At 42.5% G+C, this 15942-nt stretch overlaps 1 protein-coding gene across 1 annotated transcript in view; it reads right to left on the bottom strand.

Moving 5' to 3' along the window:
- The window catches only part of FREM2 (FRAS1 related extracellular matrix 2), a 158880-nt gene that overhangs the window by 54251 nt on the left and 88687 nt on the right, over positions 1–15942 (bottom strand). The window contains exons 5-6 of the mRNA XM_032593438.1: positions 10193–10318; positions 8817–9068 (exon numbers count right to left, since the gene is read on the bottom strand). Coding sequence (XP_032449329.1) covers positions 8817–9068; positions 10193–10318 — 378 coding nt within the window. The remainder of the gene's footprint in view (positions 1–8816; positions 9069–10192; positions 10319–15942) is intronic.

Raw genomic sequence — 15942 nt, 5'->3', positions numbered from 1 at the left:
TAGAAATGTTTTTTTTTCCCCCCGATAAAGTAGGCTTACTGTTGAGAAAGCTTTTCTCATGTCAGTAAGCTTTTGAACAGCATTGAATTGAGTTACATTTACCATAGGGCTCACCACGCTGCCTCTTAACATGTTCCTGGTTCATATCTAGAATGGTAATTTGTCTAGGGTGGTCGAGGAAGCCAGTCACTTTAGCGAAAACCCCTGCGGGCTGTCACACAAAAGCAGAAAATGGAAGCTTGAATATTCCTTAATTAACTTCCAAAGACTGACAGCAAAGATTAGTGAAATACTGCTAGCCCTGACTTAATACTCTTCCCAGTGAACAAATGCTGTAACCATTCCTGAAGTTGTGCGCATTAAGGACATTGATGGAGGATGTTTAGAAGAGCTGCACAAAAGGACGGCATTATTCTTGTGTCAGTGTTTAGCTCATGTGGAAGGCTTTCTCAAACACAAGGAAGGCGTTAGCTTCTTAAAGATTCAACACAGATTTTATCAGACGTATTGCTGCACTTTGAACCCCTGCTCTACTCTCAGACCACAGAGAGTGACCCGTGGTTCTGGGTGAGATCCTCAGATACTGGTACCTAGAAAAGTTGCTTCCGGCGTCGTTCTTGATTCTCTACTGTGCAGGCACCGAAACCCCATCTCATTACTTACTTGAGGAACCATCTAGCTTTGGAGAACCAATTCACTGTCTAAAATTCTGATTGCTCTGAGTTACAAAGTTACAAAAAATTTATTTCTTATTAGTCAGGGAATGGTTAGATGATTTGCCATCTGCTGTACCTGTGCTGTACCAGACACAGCGGTCAGAGCAGAGGGTGTTGGAAAGTCGGGATGAATATTTCATCCAGACTACGTAACAGGCTTGAACATTCTCCCTACTCCAGTTACATAATTTTTAATGAGAGATTGGCCACCCTCAGAAACAACACACCTTCCCTCCCTACCAGTACGGACCTGTGTTTATTCTTTTCTAGATCCCATGTCAATGGCCTCCCTTCAGTTATGTCACTAGGTATTACTTACATTTTAATCCCCTTGATGAGTTTCAGGATTCGTTATAGCCTAATGACGAAGCACATCGATTCTGAGTTAAATAGACATAAGTTTAGGACATATATCCAACACTTTACATCTGCGTGTTCTTAAGCAATTTTTTTTAGCTTGAGTCTAGTTTCTCCATCTGCCAAGTAGAAGAGACACCTACCTATTCCACAGAGTTGTTTTTAGATTTAACTAGGTAATTCATGTAAAATTTTTGGCACATAGTGAGTGTTCAGAAGTGACAACTGTTAGTATGTATCGGTATTATCGTGCATGCATATAACTTGCCTTTCTCCCCATTAAGCCAGCATTATTTCCTCTCTCCAAGATGAAAGTACTTTAGGGCTCGCAGTATTGTTTTCATTTATAAATATGTACATGACAGGCAAAACATACTCATAGGACGTCAACTTTTAAAATGAAAAAAAATATACGTAAAATTAATATCCCCATTTTACTCATGGAAACTGAGTATTAGAGACATGAATAAAACTTTATAACACTTTCTTTACTGGGATTGTCGTACCCTTCTAGGGACTACCTTTCTCTTTCCCGTTCTCTCCTTAGCATTCATGAAATGCACTCTGTTTTTTAAGATAAGAGAATTGAGTAAAATATGCCCATGTTATAAATCATATGGGAGCCATTAAACAATCTTATCTTCTCCCATGACTTTGTTATTATCAACAGACATAACATGTAACAATGTCTCTAGAGCATAGTTCCGTCCTAAGGTCCAGACCCATATCTCCATTCTCCTACTCCATGGGTAGTACTTTGAAATCACACAGGCTCTTCAAACTAACATGTTCTAAATGAACTCATTGTTCATGTTCTTCCTATGCTCACTCTATCTTGGTGAACTGGACCAGTCTTAGCACAACTGCCCTAGCTAGAAGTTAAAGCGTCATTCTTCGGACTTTCCTGTCCAGTCAATCACCATGTCATGCCCATTCTTTCCCAGCATATCTCTTGGATGCCTCCTGGTCCCTTCATCCTCATCCAACCAACCTGTTCAGGCCACTGCACCTATCACCTGCATTTCTCCAACAGCTTCCTGAGCAGCTCAATCTATCCTCTACATTTCAGGCAGAGTGGTATTTCTAAGATATGAATCTGATTTTGTCATTCTACTTAAAGCCTGTTAGTCATTCCCTATTTCTATTTCAACAGTAAGACACAACTTCTCTACATGGCAGCCTGGTCCTCTGAGATTGGCCCTTTCTCCATTTCTCCAATCGTCTTTGTTATTCACACCTTTGGGCTGTAGAGTTTTGTTACGTCCACACTGCCCCCTGGACTCATCACTTGCACTCAGCCTGTGCACTTGAGAGTTGCTTCCCCGGAAACATACTTCCCTTCTCTCTTCCCTGGGGTACTCTGGTACTGCCCTCAAATTCCAGCTAGGACATCATGTTTTTTAAGAATCCTTTCCTGGGGCTTTGCGGTGGCTCAGTCGGTTAAGTGTCTGACTTTGGCTCGGGTCATGATCTCTCAGTTGGTGAGTTCAAGCCCTGTGTTGGGCTCTGTGCTGACAGCTCAGAGCCTGGAGCCTGCTTCAGATTCTGTGACTCCCTCACTCTCTGCCCCTTCCCTGCTCACGCTCTGTCTCTTTCTGTCTCTCAAAAAAATAAATAAATGTTAAAAACAAAAAACAAAAACAATCCCTTTCTGAACCTGGGCTGGGAAAGATGTCCCTTCCTGGCAGAACACTTATCACATTTATTTTATGCTTGCGTGTTCACTTATCTGTGTATCCCCCAAAGTGTGAAAAGCCCAGGGGTTTGGAAGTTGTGGTTCTTTTGTTTGCTTTTGCATCCAGCAGTCGCTAGAACAGAGGTGCTCAGTTTACATGTCTTTGAATGAATACACAGTAAACAATACGACACGATCCAGAGATTCCATCTCTCGAGTTATGCTAAGAAAACTTTAAAGTGGAAATTCTCTTCTTTTACTAAAGCGAAACTTGTGCTGTACGTTATTAGGTTAAAAAATGTTACATCCTTAAGTTAAAAAAAATTTTAACTTAACAAACCTTGAACTTCTTTAAAATAGATGACACCGTCTTATTTGTGTATAGTTAATTACGCATTTTCTGGGGAATAATTCTGTTGGTGGATGTGTTCAATATGCGCTTTCCTTGTTTCTTCATTACAGTGAAAGCTTTCTGAGGGCAAAGGAGTATTTATTTTTTTGTTCTGTGTCATCTTCAGAGACCTTGTGGTGCTTTTCCCACAATACAGGACATCAATGAAAGTTAAGGGGTTAAATAAAAAAATAAAGATGCCAAACCAAAGGGTTTTGTCCTAACACAGGAAGATTAATGGCTTACAGTAGCAAATAGATATCCTCAAGACATTTTGATTCATGGAAGAAAGGAAAAGACATTTTCATTTCCATATTTCTCTTTGTGGTATTTGTGTGGAGAAGTATATGGTAGCATTAAGATGACTTTCAGGGGCACCCGGGTGGCTCAATTGGTTAAGTGTCCGACTCTTGGTTTCAGCTCTGGTCAAGATCTCATGGTTCATGGGTTCGAGCCCCACATCAGGCTCCATGCTGACAGTGCAGAGCCTGCTTGGGATTCTCTCTTTCCCTTTCTCTCTGCTCCTCCCCCACCCTTCAAAATTAACAAATAAACTAAAAAAAAAAAAAAAAAGATCTTTCAACAGAGAAACAGAAAGACCTCTTGTTAAGTGATGAAAATTAAGGTCAGCTACAGTATGTTGGGGAGTACAAAACGGACATGGGAGATACAACTTGGCTGAAAGACACTAAGTCTCTTACTGGAAGATACTTTCTGGCTTTGAAAGTCAAGCAAATGGTAAGGATAGGAATTCGCCAGATGAAACAAATAGGGTGTTTTCTGTTGTCTGTGTCTTTTGTACTTTTGCATTTATTCTTCACGCATGTGCAGTTTTCCGGATGGTGGCCAACGTGAGGAATGGGGGGATAGTCAGTGTAATAAACGAGACAGGTTCGAACCAGAAAATTCACATGTAGAAAGTGAGGCACTTGATTCTCTCACTTGACTCCTTTCCAATCTAAAGCCAGACGAATCAACAAACTTAAATCTCATTCATAAACATAGGTGCAAAAGTACTAAATAAAATATTCTCAAATTTAACCTAGCAGTTTATAAAAAAATAGGTCATGAAAGAGGAAGTTTATTCAAGCATGTACATGTGGCTTAAGGCTAGTGCATCTAAAAGTGCAAGTCAGGGGCGCCTGGGTGGCGCAGTCGGTTAAGCGTCCGACTTCAGCCAGGTCATGATCTCGCGGTCCGTGAGTTCGAGCCCCGCGTCGGGCTCTGGGCTGATAGCTCAGAGCCTGGAGCCTGTTTCCGATTCTGTGTCTCCCTCTCTCTCTGCCCCTCCCCCGTTCATGCTCTGTCTCTCTCTGTCCCAAAAATAAATAAACGTTAAAAGTGCAAGTCATAGCGTGAATAGGCTGAAGGAAAAAAAAGACTACATGATAATTTCAATAGATGCAGAAAATTTGATGGGATAAGATTTGACTTACTTCTGCTAAAAGCTTTTGTCAGATTGGGTGTTTTCTTAACCCAACAAAACGTTACTAGAATCCTATAGCCTACATGATTCCAAATGGTGGGACATTGTAAATACTTCCTTTCAAGTCAGAAAAAAGACCCAGAATGTCAGAAAACAACAAAAAGAAAACCCCATGGACGCCTATTCCACTGCTTCTATATGCAACATTATGGTAAAAGTCCTACCTAGCACAGGAAGAAATGAGAAAGAAAGAAAACGATGCTGCTAATAGTTAAGGAGGAAACAAATTGTGATGAGTCAATGAGAAGGGAAGGTTGAGGTCCGAGTGCAGGTCCTAAGCACTGTAGGTCGATATTGTTAATCTCGCCGAGGGTCGATATCTGATGTAGTAATCAGCACTGATTTTACACACATCAGAAAATCTCACTGAACGAGTACTATAAATGATCACTTAGCCAGTGGGATGGTCTCTGAAATGCTTCACCCAAAAGAACTTTGTGGGGAGGCAGCAGTGGATAAGCGAAGCGTGGAAGCCATCCTCAAACGGTTTCTTATTTCACTGAATACAAGCTCGATCCCCGCAACTTCCACGTCAGCGTGGAGATTAAGCCTCAGGAAGAGTTTGTGCCATCTGCTGTGCGTGCTACGTGGTCCAGGGAATAATTCTTTCTAATAGGTCATAGTAGTCTCAGAGCTGAGCTTCTGAAGACTTAAAAAGAAAGCGGTTGAAGAGCTGTAGGCAGCGTTCATTTTGCTAGTGGCATTTTGAAGAACTGTGGAGGGAGAGACTCACCGCCCAAATGGGTACAGGATGTGCAGAAGTGGTTTATTCTGGAGACTGGTCTCTAGTCTTTTTTCACCTGGATTGTCCTTTCCTTTCCTCCTTAGATATGAAGCTCTTTCATTTCTTCCGCTAATTTCCTGGACTGTCCTATTCTTCCTTCTCAGTCTGACTTTGTTTGTTCTCTTGAGACCCGCTCTCTCTGTGTCTACCTCGCTGTTCTTCCTTCCTTCCTTCCTTCCTTCCTTCCTTCCTTCCTTCCTTCCTTCCTTCCTTCCTTCCTTCCCTTTCTTTCTTTCTTTCTTTCTTTCTTTCTTTCTTTCTTTCCATTTACTTATTTTTAACGTTTATTTATTTTTGAGAGACAGAGAGAGCGAGAGCATGAGTTGGGGAGAGGCAGAGAGAGGGAGACACAGAATCCGAAGCAGGCTCCAGGCTCTGAGCTGTCAGCGCAGGGCCAGTGTGGGGCTCGAACTCACAAACTGTGAGATCATGACCTGAGCTGAAGTCGCAAGATCAACCGACTGTGTCACCCAGGTGCCCCTCTTCTCCTTTCTTTTCTTTCCTTTTCCTTTCTTTTTTTCTTCCTTCCTTATCCTGACCAGACAGAACGTTATATTTTTAAGAAAATAACTGCAATATTTGTTGAATAACATTTATAAATCTTGCTTTTAATTTAGAAATAACTTCAATCTTTAGAGGTTTCTCCACTGTTATACCACCAGCACAGTTGAAGCAATGCTTTATTTTTTCCCTCTTGTGCATTATTGGCTCTTGGGTGAGGAAAGGGGAATGTTTCCATCCTCCTGATGGTGGTAACATTTTGCCGTCAATGGTTTTGTGTTGAGGGGAGGCATGGACTCGAGTTTAAGAAAGATTAAATTGGTGGCAGTGGGAACAAGGGTTTGCATGGGAAGACATACCAGGATGTGAAACCTGTGAATTCACGATAATCTACATGTGAGATGGAAAGGGTCTCTCTGGACTAGAGAAGTGGTGTTAGAAGTAGAAGGGAAGAGACAGAAGAGAGAAAACAGAAGGAGACATAAAAGGGGTTGGGGGAATGAAGAAATGAAGATGGTTCCTGATAGCATTCCCGACAGTCTGCTGGTCCAATGCTTGCGTGGCGTTCTGAAGCCTTGAAATCAAAGCCTGTGGCCCCAAACCCCCCAGCCCTATTCTGGGGCAAACAGCTCTCAGAGCTTTAGTTACCCTACCCAGAATACCACTTCTGCTGCCTATACCAGGGAATGGAAAGCTCAGTGAAGCATTCGTAATAATAAAGTATTTTACAAATATTATGTAATAGTAGACATCGTACCAATGGTTTCCACAAACTTGTCACCCCTAGATACCAGTGACAGGGTAGAAAAGTCATGTATTGTATTTGGGGCCCCAATAGTAACTTTGTAGTGTACTAACTTCGTAAATTCAAGTTAGCCTGAGTCAGTTGGCCTCTCTAAGACTCAGTCTTGCCATAGTAAACAGGGATCATGACATCACCCTTCACCCTTGAAACGATTTAGCTCTGTACCTATGAAAATGCCTGGCACTTAATAAATAATGGTTTCTTTGTGTACCTTTATTGTTTCCCCATGTACATCCCACAAAAACCCATATGGGAAAGATTTTTTGCCAACAAAACAAACTGAGCTGAAGTAATCGTTAATTATATTTACTATTTCTAAATTAAATCTCACAATCTTTCTACCTACGTTAACAGAAATAGACAAATATCTAGATAGCAGATAGGTGTTTAGTGTGGACTAGTAACTCTGTTTTGGCTGCCTGGCTTCCTCTCTAAGATCATTTAAAATAAAATTTCTGTACTTTATTTAAATACAGAATAGAATTGCTTATTAGTTTATAGACAAATAAGCTAAAGCAACTGGACATCATTTAAGTAATAGCAGAATCAACACTTTCTTCAAATGCCTCTTGATAAAATCATTCCTAATTTTTGTCACTAGTGGTTTTAAACGTTTTCATTAAAAAAAAAAAAAAAGACATGATCTATTTCATGGGATTGTCAGGAGGATGATGTACAGAGGACCCAGGGCTGTGTTTGGCACAGAGTATAAGCTCACAAGCCACGTTACTATCCTTTTAACTTAACTGTCTCTTAACTGTCAAAGACCCTCCCCGGTAGGTTATAATCTTTTTCCTGAGTTTTCATGTTATTTGGAATGAAAACATTTTGACTCTCTTCCAGCTCCTCTCCGAGCCAAAAGATTCATCCACCCAGCTTCTTCCTCTTTAATCGACTATGAGGGAGAGAAAAATATTCCAAGTACTGGGTGGCGGTGGCGGGGGGGGGGTCCTCTCGGTTTGCTGCTCTCTCTGTTCCTCAAGAGGTTACTCACAATCGTCCCCCTGGTTCTCTTTTCTCAAGGCACGAACTATTTCTTGAGCTGGGACGATAAGATCTTCTCCGTTTTCTATTCCAAAAGCAGGATTATTTGATGATAATTGAGTTTCCCTCTAAGATAACCCCCCCACCCTCCCTTTTTGGTGCAGGGAGCTACCTGTGGGATTTTATTTTCTATATGTTTATTATCTTTCTAGCTATTCATTTATTTTATTTTATTCATTTATTTAATGTTTATTTTTTGAGAGAGAGACAGACAGGGTGTGAGCAGGGGAGGGGCAGAGAGAGAGACGGAGACACTGAATCCGAAGCAGGCTCCAAGCTCTGAGCTGTCAGCACAGAGCCCAACGTGGGGCTAGAACCCACAAGCTGTGAGATCATGACCTGAGCCGAAGTCAAACATTTATCTGACTGAGCCACCCATGTGCCCCAAGTTATTTGTTTACTAACAGCCTTGTCTGACGGGTTTCTTTGTTAAACAAGTTCAAATACTGAGATTAATACTGCAAACTATAAACTTTTAAAAGCAAGACAAAACAGGGGCACCTGGGTGGCTCACTCGGTTAAGCCTTTGACTTCAGCTCAGGTCATGATCTCATGGTTCATGAGTTCAAGCCCCGGGTCGGGCTCTGTGCTGACAGCTCAGAGCCTGGAGCCTGCTTCAGATTCTGTGTCTCCTTCTCTCTCTGCCCCCTTTCCCCACTTGCACTCTCTCTGTCTCTCAAAAATAAACATTAAAAAAAATAAATAAATAAAAGCAAGACAAAACAAACAAAAAGGAAATAAATTAAATTGATTATCGCTTCCATTCTTCCTCATGAGACTGGAAAAATTTCATCACCTAACAGTAAGCAGCATTATAAAAGAAAACTGTACAGAGGGAGAAAGCGTACATAGGTGTGACTTTTGCCTTTTAAAAACATTAAATCAAGAAAGCCAAATGGATTGATGCGGCCAACTTTGAAACTTAGTCCCACTACGAAACCAAGCATAATACGAATGTGCGTAATTCTCTCACGCTCTTACTCTTCTGTCTAGAAGGTTGTGCCTGATGTTGTTCTGCCTGGTAGGAGGAATAACTTTCAAGTAAATTAGCACTTACCATCATCTTTGTCAGGGACGATTGTAACCCGAGCCCTTGGGTATTCTGATCCAATCCTCCCGCCCATGGGTACGCTCAGAAGGACATGGAATGTTTCCTCCTCTTCATACAGGGAGTCGTCAATAACAACGATGCGACACGTTTTTTCACGCTCATGTCTGTCAAAGTGGATGACACTGGTGTGGTCTTCGGGTCTGGATATGTAATCTGAGTAGGACAGCACCGACGTCGGCACAGTTCCGTCTGCCGTACCTGGGGACAGAGAATCCAAAAGGTGTTTATGTAGAACATATTACACAAGCGTGTTTCCAGAAATGATTATTTTCACATGCAACACCTTCACGGTCAATTTGTATACGTGAACCTCCCTGGAAATTACCATAGCACCTACATGGTATTCTAGCATTACGCGTCACCTTCAGTTCACAGTGGTCTCAAACATACAAAGAGTATTACATTTCCAGTGTTTTCTCCTCTACTTCCTGCCACTGGTCTGTCAGAACAACACAATATTACAAAATAATAGCTTCTACTATTCAAATGCTTACTGTGTGCAGGCAAAGTGCCAAGTGCTTTACATGCATTGCCTGATTAATCCTCTCAACCACGCTATTGGGGTTTACAGAGGTTAAATCACTTGCTCTGGGACCCAGAGCCCAAGGCTGACCTTGAAGTCTGTGTTTCTGACCACTATTCTTTATTATCTTCCAATTCATACACACACACACACACACACACACACACACACACACACACACACATTAATGGGAATTTTCATGAATGGTCAGATATCAACTGCACATATGACCTTTTGACCTTTTCTTTTACATTTTTAAAAAATCTACCTGTTTCCTAGGAAAGTATTTAGTATATTAATGAATATTATATATTAATTTTAATTTGGTATTACATAAAATCATCTTTCAGAGGAGGCTTACTAATGAGCAAAAGAAACATTTTGAAATTCGGTTGAAATGAGTTTCAAACTAGTTTACAATGATTTTCTTTTGAGTATGCATTTCTTTGTCTCTGTCTCTCTCTTTTTTAAATAACCCTCTTCCACTTGATCAGGTCTGGGTGGGGAAAGGGGACTTCAATTTCTTACATTCCAAATGGCTTTGAGTGTTAGGATAAGCAACCACAAGAATCAGATGTATTTTGATAGGTAACAGCAGTCCTTCCAGGCCCTCTTGGAAGAGGTCCCCAGAAGTGTAACAGTGAAGGAAGACTTCTGGGGAAGTGCAGCTTTTTTCTTTATGAAAACTGGAATAATAAAACATACCCCTCAAGGCATAATGTTCTGGCTCCAACATGTCAAAGAGGCTTATTTCTATGTCTTTGCAGGGACAGTTCAGTTCATTGGCAAGTCAAGCTACCTTGTTGCGTATAACAGACCACCATCAATTCCTGGCTCACGTCTCCACTTCTTCGGATGGGAATGAACAGCTCACCCACATCTTCTTCAACGGAGTATTCCGACTGGGGAATAAATACAGTCGACTCTAAAGAGAACACACAGTCACAGTCACTATTACTTTTATCTGAACTTCAGCAATCCTATGCAAATTAACATTGCTCTAATCGTCAACTTTCCCACTTGCGTATTCTTTGAGAATGCCACCGTGTGAAGGGAAGGAAAGAGAAAAGGGGGCAAAAGCAGGTATAAAGCATGCAGGCTCTGGGCCAGTGAATTCCTAGCCTCGAAATAAGACTCAACATTCCAAAAATAGATAAATAGATAAAAATCTCTGGTAATTGCTTTTTTCCTCAATTAATAAATGCTGCTGACATACTTCCTTTAAATACAGCTTTGTTGGGGCGCCTGGGTGGCGCAGTCGGTTAAGCGTCCGACTTCAGCCAGGTCACGATCTCGCGGTCCGTGAGTTCGAGCCCCGCGTCAGGCTCTGGGCTGATGGCTCAGAGCCTGGAGCCTGTTTCCGATTCTGTGTCTCCCTCTCTCTCTGCCCCTCCCCCATTCATGCTCTGTCTCTCTCTGTCCCAAAAATAAATAAACGTTGAAAAAAAAAAAATTAAATACAGCTTTGTTCACTTGACAGATCAACACCTTCCAATGGTGTAGACAAATTTTAGAGGCAGACAAGACCTTGGAAGTCACCTTGTCCTACCTCGTACTTTACAGATGAAGAAACCAGAGAGTTGAACTTATTTGCAAAGGCCTCTTTCTGCCTAAGTCAAAATTAAAACTCAAACCTTGTAATGTCTAACTCTAGTACCTTTTTTTTTTTTAAGTTTTTTAAAAAATGTTTATTTTTGAGAGAGAGAGAGAGAGAGAGAGAGAGGCAGAGCATGAGCTGGGGAGGGGCAGAGAAAGAACAAAGAATCTGAAGCAGGCTCCAGACTTTGAGCTGTCAGCACAGAGCCCGATGCTAGGCTCGAACCCGTGAGCTGCAGGATCATGAGCTGAGTGGAAGTTGGATGCTTAATCGACTGAGCCACTCAGGCCCCCCAACTCTAGTACTCTTTTTATCTCAAGTCTATTTATCAGCTATAAGGACCATACGTGTGGTTTTCTTCCTCTCCTAGACAAATAACAATGCAGAGTATACAATATTATATTTTTATAATAAGTCTAAATGATTCATTTTTAAGGTAGTTGAAAGGCACACTAAATAACAGAATGACATAATTAAATTGTTGAAAATACAGTTCAATGTGAAGCTATGTTTAGTTCAGGATGACATTTAGTTCAATAATTTGACATGATAACTCCTAATAGATACTTTGGTATTTGACTGGGAGTCTGTTTCACTGAAAGTCTCACAAACACATAAAAAAAACCCTTCATGGTTATTTTTAAAACAGTAAGCCACTTTGCTTTTCATGATTATAAAAGACCACTGGAACAGGAGACACAGGCCGCTCGAGGTCCGTGTTCCGTCCTCTCCACCCTGCCCCGTCCCCCAGGAGCTGACTACTGTGAACCACATCAAAGGTTTCCCTTGTGCTCTGGCTTCCAGTTGGGTCAGCCAAAGGGAAGCACAGGCAGGACTTGGAGGTCAAGAGCAGAATGGGGTCTGTGGCATTCATTCCCCTGGCTCCCTCAGGGTTCAGGGCTGACCGCACCCCTTCCCCCAAGTAAAGGTCATGGTGCCCGCTGAACTCTCTAGCTCACTCTCTGGGCTCAGCTAACGTCTTCTTCCCTTTCCCTCAGGCCTAGAGGTGGTAATGGTGCCCACTCTTATTCCTTGGGCACTTTACCATGCCTGGTGGTTTCCTAATCTTTGACCTCAATGTTGTAAATAGTCATATTATTACATTCTTTTAAAATTACTTAATTTAATTTAAGCTATTACATAAAAAAATGAGTATGTGGGGGTGCCTGGCTGGCTCAGTCAGTTGAGCATCTGACTTCGGCTCAGGTCACGATCTTGTGGTCTGTGAGTTCAAGCCCCGCGTCAGGCTCTGTGCTGACAGCTCAGAGCCTGGAGACTGCTTCAGATTCTGTGTCTCCTTCTTTCTCCCTGCTCCTCCCCCACTTACTCTGTCTCCCTCTCTCTCTCTCTCTTTCTCAAAAATAAACATTAAAAAAAATGAGCATGTGGTTTATTTCTTCTGAGATTCTCACTGATACACCAATTTAAAAAATGGTACCACTAAAAAAATGATGGGTGGATATATAAGGTCTTATAACTAATTATTCTTTTATCAAACATTGGTTGGGTGACTTTTACTTGCCAGACATTCCTACTAGGCAGAGGGGATATGGAAGGAGACAAAATTCCTGATCTTACGGAGTTTTCATTTTATTTGGGGTTGGGAAAGAGGAAGAAAATAAACAAACATACAAGAATATGTAGTATGCCAGGAGGTAATGAGTTGTGTGAAGAAAATAGAGTGTGCTGAAGGGGACAGGGGCTAAGGCAGGGGAATGTGCCACGGTCGGCCCGTGTTATATGGGAAAGCATCTGTGACAGAGTCACATTTGAGATGAGACTTCAAGGTGGTAATGAGATGCCTTACATACATAGTTTAGAGAAGAGAATTCTCGGCAAAGGAGTGAACAAGTGAAAAGGGCTTCAGGCCTGGGTGTGCCAGGTGTGCACGAGGAATGGCCAGGAGGCCAATGTGGTTTGAGTAAGCGGGGTAAAAAAGAGAAGGCAGGACATGGGACCACAGCAGCAGTGACGGGGTGGGTGCCGGGAAGATCACTTGGCACTTCAGGATCGTTGGGAGGATGTCGGGTCTTACTGGGAGTAAAATATTGTGTAAATAATCAAAGACCAACCAACGGGATGAAAACAAGCACAGGCCATTTATTCGCTGCGCCATAGCAAAGGAGTCGGCCACTATCACTTGTCTTTAGCAGAGACTCAAAGGCAGGCCGAGGGGTGAGAAAACTGCATAGCGGGAACAAGGGAAGGCTGCAGGGGCGCCCTGTGGGTACAGGGAAGCGGTGGGCAAGCTAACTAGAAGCGGGGCATCCTATGTGACTAGTTAGGGGTGCACATCCGGTTTCTCTGGTCGGTCTTAAGTTGAAAATGAGGGCGAAATGAAGGAAGCTGTCAGTTATTGATCAAATCTTGACCATCTGGGGCTGACTGCTACGGACAGAGGCTGTGGTTTGGCTTCCCAGTTGCTGTAGGCTGTGGGTCAGAGTTGTATTTTAATACGTGGTCTGTCCGTTGTCTCTGGGTACACCCATCCAGCTCTCAATATAAAAGCATGAGAAGGCTTTAAACACGGGGATGCTGTAAGCTGCCATATCTTAAGGACGTTATTTTTGGCTGCTGTGAGATAAAGAGACACTGAGGGCCCAGGAGCTGGCCAGGAGCTCGGTTAGGCTTTGCAGCCGTCTAGGAGAGAGATCACAGCAGACGACCAGGTGGCGGCAGTGGAGCTGGGATAACACGGCTGTGTGCAGGACATACAAAGGAAGAGCCAAAAGAATTTTCTGACGGATCAGATGTGGTACGTGAGAGAGCAGAGGAGTCAAGGGTGATTCCAAGCTTTGCTATCTTGACCGGCCAGAAAGATGACATTGCTGTTTATAGAGACTGCAGGAGAATCAGATGTGGGGCGCAGATCAGGAGTTTCATTTTGGGCATATTAAAATTGAGGTCTGAATTTTAGCTGAGATGTCAAACGAGCCAGCTGAGCATACAATCCTGGATTTCAGTGGACAGGTCCAGATTGGAAATAGAAAAATAGAAAAGTGCGAGGCACCAGCATTTTGCTGTAGGTGAAGTCTGAGTCAGAATAAAATCAGTTAGGGAGGGATTGTAGATAAAGAAGACAATGGATCCAAGCACTAACCTCGGGGCAGTTGGAGGTCAGGGAGATAAGGAAGGCTGAGCAAAGGAGGCTGAGGAGGGGTCCCAGGGATGAGAACAACCGAGGGAGTGTGTGGATACTGGAGGTCAAGTGCAAAAAGTGTTTTCAGAAACAGGGAATGAAAGGGCCTCTGGGTGGCTCTGTCGGTAAAGCTTCAGACTTCAGCTCAGGTCATGATATTGTGGTTCATGAGTTCTAGCCCCGCATCGGGCTCTGTGCTGACAGCTCAGAGCCTGGAGCCTGCTTCAGATTCAGTCTCCCTCTCTCTCTGTCCCTCCCCCACTCGTGTTCTGTCTCTCTCTCTCTCTCTCTCTCTCTCTCTGTCAAAAATAAATAAAAAACATAAAAAAAAAAAACCAGAGAACAATCAAATGTCTCAAGTGTTGCTGACAAGTCAAGAAAGCTGAGAATCAATCATTGGATTTAGCAAAGGGAAATTACTGGTTACCTTTATAAGAACTGTTTCAGTGGAGTGGAGAGGACAAAAGCCTGAAGGAATTGGAGGAGAGAAACTGAGAACACAGCAGGCACAGACACTTAAAAATGTTTGCTGTAAATGGGAACAGAGTGACATCTAGAGAAATATCTTGTTTATTTATAAGAGGAGTTTTTTTTAAGGGCAAAATTATTCCTACTAGTATGAAGTGGGATTTTACCAAACATAAAATTTCAATATAGAAATTATCATAGCGCTTCATTAGAAAAAATACACAAGGTGCCATGAAATATTCAAGTTGGGTCTTCAATGAGTTCCAATGAGTTTCTTTTCATGGAAATTAAGTCTGGTACCACCTAGGTTTTGGCAGTCCTCAGGTCATTTACTCCAATGGTATTCGTAGAAATATTACAGAAAGTTTGGTTTCTTTGTTGGGGGTCGGGGGAGAAAGTGAGTGGGGGAGGGCAGAGGGAGAGGGAGAGAGAAAACCACAAGCCGACTCCACCAGTGTGGAGCTCAACTCAGGGCTCATCTCACAACCATGAGATCACGACCTAAGCCAAAATCAAGAGTTGGACGCTTAACCGGCTGAGCCACCCAGGGGCCCCAGTTTTGTTTCTTTATTAAAGTTTGCTGTGGACTGAATGTGTCCCTCAAAATTTATGCATCGAAGTCCTAACCCTCAAAGTGATGATATATGGAGGTGGGGACAGTTGGGAAGTAATTAGGTTTAGATGAGGTCATGAGGGAGGGGCCCTCATTTTGGGATTAGTTTCTTTATAAGAATAGGAAGATCTCTCTTTCTTTCTTTCTCTCTCTCTCTCTCTCTCCCCCCAGGTGTCCAGAGCTTGCTTTTAGCTCTGAAACTCACTCCTACACTTGGTCTGAAAGAGGGTAAACGGGTCCAGCACCACATTTAGGTCTTTCGTTGACCTAATGTGGGCAGAAATGTGCATCTATGGGAGAAACTGGAAAAGGCGAGATGAGGTAAGGCTTTCCTGCTAGGTTTTTCCAGTTCATATCATTTTTCAACTTCATTTTATATATACAGGAGAGCTTATACACAGACTGCCTCAAGTAAGCATAACTTTTTAAAACCCCTGAAAGTGGCATTTGTTTTTTATCAGCCTTAAAAATTATTAGCTCATACGTATGGGATTCTTAACTATCTGCAAAGCCCTATTCTAAACACTTTACATGAGGGATGCCTGGGTGGCTCAGTCGGTGAAGCGTGCCAACTTAAGCTCAGGTCATGATCTCACAGTTCGTGAGTTCGAGCCCCGCGTCGGGTTCTGTGCTGACAGCTCAGAGCCTGGAGCCTGCTTCGGATTCTGTGTCTCCCTCTCTCTCTGTGCCCCTCCCCCGCTTGCACACTGTCTCTCTTTTTCTCTTAGAAAT

Source organism: Lynx canadensis, chromosome A1, assembly GCF_007474595.2.
Source record: "Lynx canadensis isolate LIC74 chromosome A1, mLynCan4.pri.v2, whole genome shotgun sequence".
NCBI lineage: Eukaryota > Metazoa > Chordata > Mammalia > Carnivora > Felidae > Lynx > Lynx canadensis.
This window is presented reverse-complemented; position numbering and strand designations above follow the sequence as displayed.